The 9,013-nt window shown below is 48.8% G+C and overlaps 1 protein-coding gene across 1 annotated transcript in view; it reads right to left on the reverse strand.

The window, feature by feature from the left end:
• Positions 1 to 6,091, reverse strand: part of TfAP-2 (transcription factor AP-2) — a 181,944-nt gene extending 175,853 nt beyond the window's left edge. Inside the window, exon 1 of the mRNA XM_077642024.1 lies at positions 5,462 to 6,091. Within this exon, the coding sequence (XP_077498150.1) occupies positions 5,462 to 5,662 (201 nt within the window). The 5' untranslated portion in view covers positions 5,663 to 6,091. The remainder of the gene's footprint in view (positions 1 to 5,461) is intronic.
• Positions 6,092 to 9,013: the final 2,922 nt, after the last annotated feature.

The raw sequence follows: 9,013 nt of genomic DNA on the forward strand, positions 1-9,013 counted from the left end.
TCCTTTGAGCCAGGGAAGCAGTTATGCGTGTTTCGTTTCCTCAAAATAAACGCAGTCTATACAACGTTGTCAACGCCAACGCCAATAAACCCGTAGAACATCGGCGGCCTATTGCTCTAGTGCCGCGTTCCTGACAAAACGTTGTGAACGCAAACGCAAGTGGCATGCATTTCTCTGTCACTACCGCCACGTCGCTCAAAGCAAGATTGAGGTGTCCATTGGGCCATGGATGCAGTTCTGTGCGTTTCCTTTCTTTTCGTGACTTCTGCGCACAGATGCAAGTTGATGAATTAGACGACGTGCAGTGCACAGCGCAAGAATGTGTTGCAGTTTAACACGAGGCGTGGTCGTCTGCGGCGATAGCCTGTAGTGCCCTCGTGCAGTGGCGAGCGAAGATGATCTGTTCGCGCCGCCGAAGGTTGGAGGCCCAATCGCGGCGATATCAGTTTTATTTCTTCAGACATCTGAGAGGCTTTAGACAGACATCGCCTTTTACATGATTGCTAATGAAGTAGTGATTTCGTACTAAAAAACGAACCCACAGGCTCTCCTCTGACTCGGATGAAATGCGATAACAGCTGAGCAGCAACCCGTCAGCTCGTTCTCGCGTTTGATGCCAGCGGCAGTGCCCAACAACGCTGTGATCGCGAACAAAGTTGCTATGCGTGCAGCGGTCGTAGTCAGCACTGAGTTTTCCCGAATCTCCTACCGCATCGCACCGCAGAGGTCAACGCCCTTTTTGCCGTGAAAGCTGCGAGTTCCGACGGCTTTTTTTTTTCTGTAACCGAAGCTTGACGCTGCTGAAAGCTCCGCGGCCCTTCCTTCTACTTTAGTGCGCGCTGCGCTGTCAACTTAATCGACAACGCTTACAATGCTGATGAATAAACGCAGCGAAAAAACGACGGCTAAAGAGCGGGGGCGGGCGAGGCAAAGAACCATCAGCGCTTCCCCCAAGCTACTTCCGTCAACAAACAAGCAGAAAAACGTTCGTCAAAACGACAAAAGCGAGAGGTACACGCACTCACAGAAGCAAGCAAAAGGATGCCGTCGCTTCAGGCCGGGGGAAAAAAAAAGGGCGGACCGTGTTCGCACCTATAACTAAGTACAGTGCAAAAAACACTTCTTAACTTTTACTTTTTTTGCTTCTTCTTATCTCCCGGCTCTAAGCCTTTCGTTTCACCTCACGACTGTTTTGTTACAGGTACACAAAAAAGATAGAAAAAAAGAAAAGAGCCTGGCATTTATTTTTTTGTCTACTGCAACGTCGTACTGCAGGGGTGGAAACATAATGGCGTATCTTGTCTTAATAATTTTCTGTGCCCATTCTTTTTTCTGTTGAACTAAAGGAGAGAGAAACAACGCTCCAAGACTTTGCCCTCTCCCTCAGAGGGAAGTGAAAGCGGTAGAAGAGCAGCGTTACCTTCTTCACTGGTTATCAGGGAGACAAAGAAAATCAGTGTCAGCAAGGCCTGGCAGAGTCACGTGACTACACAGTGCGAAAACTGTAAAAATTACGTTCACTACCCATACCACGGCACCATCTGGAGCACATTCACTTGCCTCAGAAGGTGAACGCGGGAGTTTTCGGTTACGGCGTCGTACGACGCTGACCTGGAGAAAGCCCCCGACTTAGCTATTGCTGCAAATAGGCCGCTGCATGGAGAACAGCACACATTCACGCCTTAATGAGGTTTCAATTTCCTGCCAGAGAGGGTGCGCGCATATTCAACAAACTCCCACGTGCGCATGGCTTCCGATGCAGCGTGTGTGTCTTCCCGCCAAAAGACTCCTCCAGTGCAGAATCCGTGTACTTAGCCATGTCACGTGCCATGCTTTGTGGCCTACTCGGCTCATAAAAGAAACGGGTTTCCTTTATCCCTCCCCAAACTGATGGGAACACCCAGGAAGGTTTCCCTTCGAAGGAGGAGAAGGAATATGCGATAAGGAAAGCGAAGGCGGAATGGCTCGTCTTCTCGACAACCTTTTTCAAAGAGTGTGCCGCCGCCAACAAGCTTTCTCTGCCCGCAGCCCGACAACAATGCCACCAGGTAAACACCGCGGTGGTCGACAGAGGGCGCCAGGAGCTTCACGGGCCTAGGGACACGGGACTCGGGCAACACGCAACGCGTTGCTCCAGCAGAGGCCGCTTCGAGCTAAAAGCCCCGCAGGTAGGCGACGTGAAAGGCGAGGAAGGCTAGAAGCCTTCTTTTTTCCCCCGCTAATTGTTGTCAATTTTTTTAAAGAAAGAAAAATGGGCTTTACCTGTGTAAAAGTCGCCGTTGGAAAGAAATGCGGCGGCATCTAACGAAAAAAAAAATGAAAGGAAGCGCAAAAATACAAATAAGCGAAGAAAGCCTTACCCCGGCTGACCTTCCGCAGCAAGGATCGATGACACGAAGAGCGTTTCTTTTCTTAGGGCTCTAAAAAAGCGAAACCTACAGCTTGGAGGGAATTTGTAGCTTGGGAATTTTGTAGCTGCCATTTTTAGCATTGCGCCGTCGAGATAAGTGTAGGACCGACTTTCACCGTTCTTCGCCAATTCGTATAATTTTACCGCTTTCGTTCAACTTAACTATACATCGCTGCGCCACTTGTACATTCTGGATACCAACATACTGAGCGGATAATTTTGGCTGCTATTCATGCCTGAGCGGATAACTCCAGATGCAGACATTGGCAAGTCATTTTCTTTGTCATTTTTCGGGGTTTGATTCGCGCCCTTGCTTTCGACTATCTTGGGAAACTAATAGTAGTTTATATTTCTTTTGGTGTCAAATTTGCACACGTTTGAACGGCACTATAATCACATGAGCAGTGCGAATTCGTTAGCGCAGTCTTCTGTAGAATTATTTATTTGGTGCATTCACGCTGTATTGTTGTAAGTCCGGTAGCTGTAATCTCACTAACGTTAATTTATGTGTGCTGAAAGCATGCCACAGGCGGGACTTCATTGAAGGCGGCCGGATGACAACCACGAAACCAAATGTAGAGGTTGGTTCCCCTACTGCTTCAGGCTACTCAGTTTCATATCTGTTCTAGAAATAAAATTACGAAAAAAATGTACCTTCATGGAAAACGCTAGTGCAGGCATGTACGTATATAGAAAGTTCGCCCGCAGAACTGCTAGCAAATTTTCGATTTTGCTAATTGTCTCGACTTAACATCCCTTGATCTCTGGGAGTCCTCATCCAACTCCTGGCGCATGCAATGGTACAGCAGTTAAGCAATGCACCACTTAGAACTTACCATAACTTACAAATATCTTGGATTTTATCTTCAGTCTGACTTAACATGACCTTACCATATTAGCACCGTCTTCGCATCAGCAAACCGCACGCATGGTCTTAGGCGTAACCTCAAGCATGCAGCTATACACTTAAAAAAAAGAACTTTTATGTCGCTCTGATACGCCTGAAAAGTGAACACGCTTCGCCATATGGGGATTCTGATGACGCATACGCCATGAGCAGCACTGAACTCCTGCAAAGCGATGCTCTTCGATTTGTCTTCTCAGCTTAATGACGCCTCCCCAGCATCACAGCATTAAAAAAGCATGCCGGGTTGTAATGTTTATTAAGTTGACGTTGTTTCGCTTGCCCTAAACTTATGGCATACTCTGTATCATCACCCTACTCCCTCAATCTTGCCGCGTCTTTACAATAACAACAAGGTAAAATGCATAACGTGCCACTAATCTTTTTAAGAAAGATCATCCATTCTTCGCAATACATTAGGCTGTACTCTACTGCCAACACACTGCAAATGAAGGTAACTTATCGTATCAAAATTTCTTGTGAGAAAATAATGTGAGCTAACTGATTTCGAATTGCATGTCATTACGTTAGGTGCAGTATGGTATTTTGTGTATCAATTCTTTTTAAGGAATTGAAGAATTGCTGCTTCATAAACCCATGTACATATTTATTTCGTGTCATTTGTGGTTTTATTTATGTGCAATATCAGTTATATATCATATCTCTACAGTATTAGATGCATACTTAGTTGTTTAGCAATATATTGTACTGTATTTTTCACCTTTTTTATGTCTAACGAATGTCCTTTCCTGCTCGTATTTGCACCCCCCCCCCCCCCAACCACTATCGCACGAGGACCACTTAAGATTATTGTGAACAAATAATAAAATAATGCTACTCGATCAGTTGCATAGAGGCCAAGCGTGATCATATCAAATGACCTTTGCTTGTTCCGCGTTACACGAAGTAAAGCAGCAGATGCAACTGAGACGCACCCACAAACACGCATTAATAGTGTGAATATTTAAAGAGACTACAATTAATTCTTCCTTACAATGATTGGACGCAACGGAACTTCGCTGAAAGAAAACTCTGGACAAATATTTCCAGCTGGAATACAGGTTTCGGTCCTCTCAACGTCGCATTCCAGCAAATACGTGCTCCTCGTTCATACCATCTGTTTTAATTACACGAGGCCCAAGGACAGTCGGCTGCTTGTTGGCGAAGCGGAATAGGTTTGGCATGGAGTCGTTCTAATTTCGCTGCCGCCCAAACTGCGTTTATTCACTCATTATTTTTTCCTATCGATTAATTCTGACAGTGGATAGCCATCGTTCCTGTTATTCCGCTGCCCCATGCCTATATATGATTCTATGCAAATGTCGGCAAACGATAACAGAGATACCGTAAGACTTCGCGAATTAATACGCAAGCAGAAAACTGAAGACCGAATTCGCGAAACTTCACTTGTGCACGAGTGGACTGCACGTTTTTTTATTTCTTAACGAAACAGCTATTTGGCTCAGCTGTGGACAACATTAAAAATAACATTGTCGACGAGTTATCAAGAGAACGCAGGACAAAATTAACGTGAACATGAAGGACAGGAAACGGAACAGTAAAAAGAACTCACAAGACGAATGCACAGCGAATACCAGGCGAAGACCAAACGCGGAAATACAAGAAATCTGCCTACTAGGCTAAATTATTTCTGGACGCCGAGTTTCACAGTGAAGCTCTTCATTAGCTATCAGTGAATGAGTGCAACTTATTGAGTACAGTCCGTGTCACCCTTGTGTAGAGCGCTCAAGCAGTGCATATACCTGGTAACAAAAAATGAAATTCGACAGCAGCCCTGATCTCTGGGACAAGTGCTCCTGTCTACTATGTTAGCGGGTTCTACCTGGAATTACTTCCGCGCAAGTGTTGCTCCCGGAACCTAGCGGCTGCGACAATATCCTGATTTGTTTGCAGGGAAGTGCACCGCCCGAGCGCTCTACGCAAGGGTGACGCGGACTGCACAGCCCGAGCCGGCGCTGATAAATTCAAATCAATAAATCGAATACACAGCAAACGAAATTTCTGAAATATGATGCGAAGGAAACGCGAAAAAAGAAAACAGAAGTGCAAGTCGAAGGTCCTAGGAATTTTAGGGAAAAAAAATAAAGGAGACAAGAAACGTAGGAAGTGCCGCAAATAGCGCTCACCATTTCGTCGCTGTCGGTTTGTAGCACGAGCATATACTCCTTCGAGAACGGCGCTGGGGTCGGACTGAGGGTCCCGGACTCAGTGGTGGTGGTCCAGCCGGCAGCGGAACAGAGCGTCGCCTCCGTCACGGCCCAGAGTCGCTGTCGTCGCTGTTGCGCAGTTATCCCCGGACGAGTGGCAACCACCTCCGACACTTCCATGCCGGCCGCGTCGCAGGCTCGCAGGGGAATGGGACGGCGGCGAACGCCGCCACCTCGGCTGAACAACGCTCACCACCACCGTGGCATGCATGGCGTCCAGGTACGGCGGTGGTTGCTGAAAGCACTGCGCCACAATGGCCCCGCGCTCCGACACCCCAAACAAGAACGACAGAAAGGAGAAACCGCAGTGCTTTCCTTAGGGCGTCGAGTCTTGAAAGATGGAGAGGAGGAATGTTTGCCGGCTGAGTTTTAAAAAAAAAAGGCGTATTGTCCTTGCTCTCTGGCGTCTACCTTGTTTTTTTAAAGTACGACTGTGAGAGGCCAGTTGATGGTTTTTCGGTTTCTTCAACCTCGGGAAGGGTCCGAAACGTCTCGAATGTCAACGTCAGGTGCATGCACATCCATTTCCCACATTTTCACTGGCGCCCCTTTCGCCCTGACGAGTCTTGTTTTCCGTTATTTGTGATTATCGTTGTGAATGAAGTGTCTTTTATTTATAACTTGAAGTCCCTCTGGCAAACTTCTTGCAGAATATATTAGTCGTTTATGAGGTAACTTTCTTGGACATTAATGAACGCAATGACATCAGTCCTTGCTGAAGTCTTTAATATCACGATTTAAGCACAATCTTACGACACACATAAGACCGTATTAATATTCGCTCTAGTAAAGGACCATTAAAAAGCTGGCATTAATGAAAGATGTGTCATATTCGCCAGGTTGTTTGACTGTTGACGCGTACTCAAGTATGCCCCCAGGGCTGCTGAAACACCTAAGCTGAGTTCAGATTTCCTAGCTTTCTTGAGGCCACCACTGAACTAGCAAACAAGATTTCTTGGGCTGGCTAATCCGCAAACGCAGCCTATGTGTCTTTTCAAATATAAACCGGTATTAACACGACAAGTTATATATTAATGTATAGCACGATAGCGCAATAGAATACTATAGTTTTCGCGATTCAGAAAGTAGAAACTCGTTAGATTACGGAAGGGCGACAAATCGACTAAGTCTCGTCAAGTACACGAATATCTCCTTTCATAAAGCGGGAGTATTTTCCTTAATGAAGCTTAGAGCAGGTGTCACGTGACTGCTGACGAATGTCGGTTCAGATCACTGTTTCATCAAGCCGCGTCACTTAAACCGTGCCACTCCGCAAATCCAAAGAAACCACTCGACCAAGGGCACGAGCTCACAAAGATCGGTGATGATTGAGGACTGTTTCACTCCGGGATGCACTGCAACACACGCGCTTTGTAGCACTTACGGTGTATAGCAGACACACGAGGTTTCACCCCAAACAATACTGCGTTGTTCACCACCAAGACACAAGGTAAATGTGCACTGGAAACAGCAAGTCTGCTCGGACAGTTTCCGTACGGCGCCTCTCAGGGCGAGCTTGGACAGACGCGGGCGTTGTCGGGGCTCTAATCACGTAGAAAAGACGTCGCGAAAAAAAAAGCCAAGTCACAATGAGACGGAATGCACTGTGCACTGGATTCCTGCAGACCGTGTCCAGACGACAGACGCAACGAGTTATAGCGAATATGACCAGGAATGGTCTTGTAGGAGCACGTGCTTGACTCTTGCGTCTGTCAGACAGTTCAGTTCCAGAGGATCGTCATATTACTGGCAGCGCCAGCACACAATCGAAACAATTCGGACCAGGAGAAGGCATGTGGTCCGCGTTCCAAGGACGAAGACTTGTGCACTTGGTTCGACGCGTTACCTTCCTTTCAGATGTCCTGGTTGCAGTAATAGTTCCCAGTGTCTTAAGCCACGATGGACACGCACTTCGGGACGCACCACAGAACTGGGCCCGCGAAGGACACAGGCGGGGGAAGTGCTACTTCCAGGGCAGACGATCACCGACAGACTCTTTTGCAGCACTTGCCACCACGTGATGACGTTCCCACCACGAGCCGTCGCTCCACCGAAGACTCACTCTTCAAGTGACGCTCCTCTCGAAGCGCGGTCCAATTAGCGGGGCCACTGGACGCGCGCAGCCGGCCGACTGGACAAGACGTGTGTCCGCACCAGGCGCGTGACTATCGGCGCCGTGAAAAGCGCGCGCTCGCGCGAGGAGCAAGCCTGCTGGCGCGGTGTGGCGTCCGGCCGTGGCGGCCTCTCCAGCTAGCGAGACATTCCGCCGTAAGCGGTCCAAACGGTCTGTGTGTTGTGTGTAGGTAGTAGTAGCCCAGCGGCGGCGGCGGTGGCGCAGGGACGCCCTTGCCAGGCCAGAGGGAACGTTTCGCGCGAGGAGAGAGGAGATGCCCGTCTCGGACCACCACCTTCTCGGCAGGCTCTCTTCTTTCCCGCTGCCTGCCTCGTGCGACCACCCTCTCGGTTGCTCTGGACCCTCGCCACCACCCGTCGCAGTCGCGCCCGAACGTCTTGCGCTCCGCAGTTTCCCTCCTAATTCGAGCAGCTCGCCGAGCCAATTTACCAAGTGGCCCGTTGGCTTTTTACGCGCCCGCTCCGCTTGTCGTCCCGGGCCGCGTCGTCTCCTCCACCTTTATGTGCCTCGATTTTCTTTTTCTCTCCCTACATCTCTTTCTTCTTCTTGATCTTCTTTCTCTCACCGCCGTCCACGATCTGCCTGCCCCCCTGGGCGCTGGGATGGCGGCAGTTCGGCGATCGTCTGATGGCAAGTGTGGCACGCAGGTGCCGAAAGGTGTACGCTACTTCTCCAAGCCTGTTTCCTGGAAGCGCAGTGGTTGAATTCAACTCTGCCTCCAGCGGGCAGCCCCCCTGCACAGCCTTCGGGCGGTGGTGATTAATTTGTCAATGCCCGGGAATCTTCTGACCCAATTGCGAGGCGCGACCACTGAACTGAGAAGAGAGCGATTCATTATCTACCGTTGCCCATGAGGAATGCGCACCGCCCGCGGTATATGCTGGGTGCGATCGAAGAGCACGTCGGCGACAGCCGCATGCAAACGGAGCAATGACCCCCAGCTGTCCTTGCGCGCCGTAGGCAGCTCTCTGACGAGGCGACAACATCGTGCCTCAGCCATGAGAGATGCAACGCGCAGTAATGAACAGCCATGCGTGCACAGCAATCTTCACTCAATGCCTGAAGGCCGTTGTTAATTAACGTTAATTACACCCGCTACCACGTTCGAGGTGCACAAGAGCGCTCTTACTATGCACTCGTCAACGTGTACGCATCCTCCCTATTTTCGAATTAAGGTGAGGAGGTTGAGTGGCTTTTTTTTTACCCTGTCATTTGCCAGAACGTGATCTATTACATATCCTTCTCAGATGGTCTATTTTTTGCGCCTCCACTTCTTACTGCTTGCATAAAATTACCCTTTCTTTCTTGCTGCTATTTAGAATAGAAATTCGGCAGGA

Source organism: Amblyomma americanum, chromosome 10 (genome assembly GCF_052857255.1).
Source record: "Amblyomma americanum isolate KBUSLIRL-KWMA chromosome 10, ASM5285725v1, whole genome shotgun sequence".
Classification (NCBI taxonomy): Eukaryota; Metazoa; Arthropoda; class Arachnida; order Ixodida; family Ixodidae; genus Amblyomma; species Amblyomma americanum.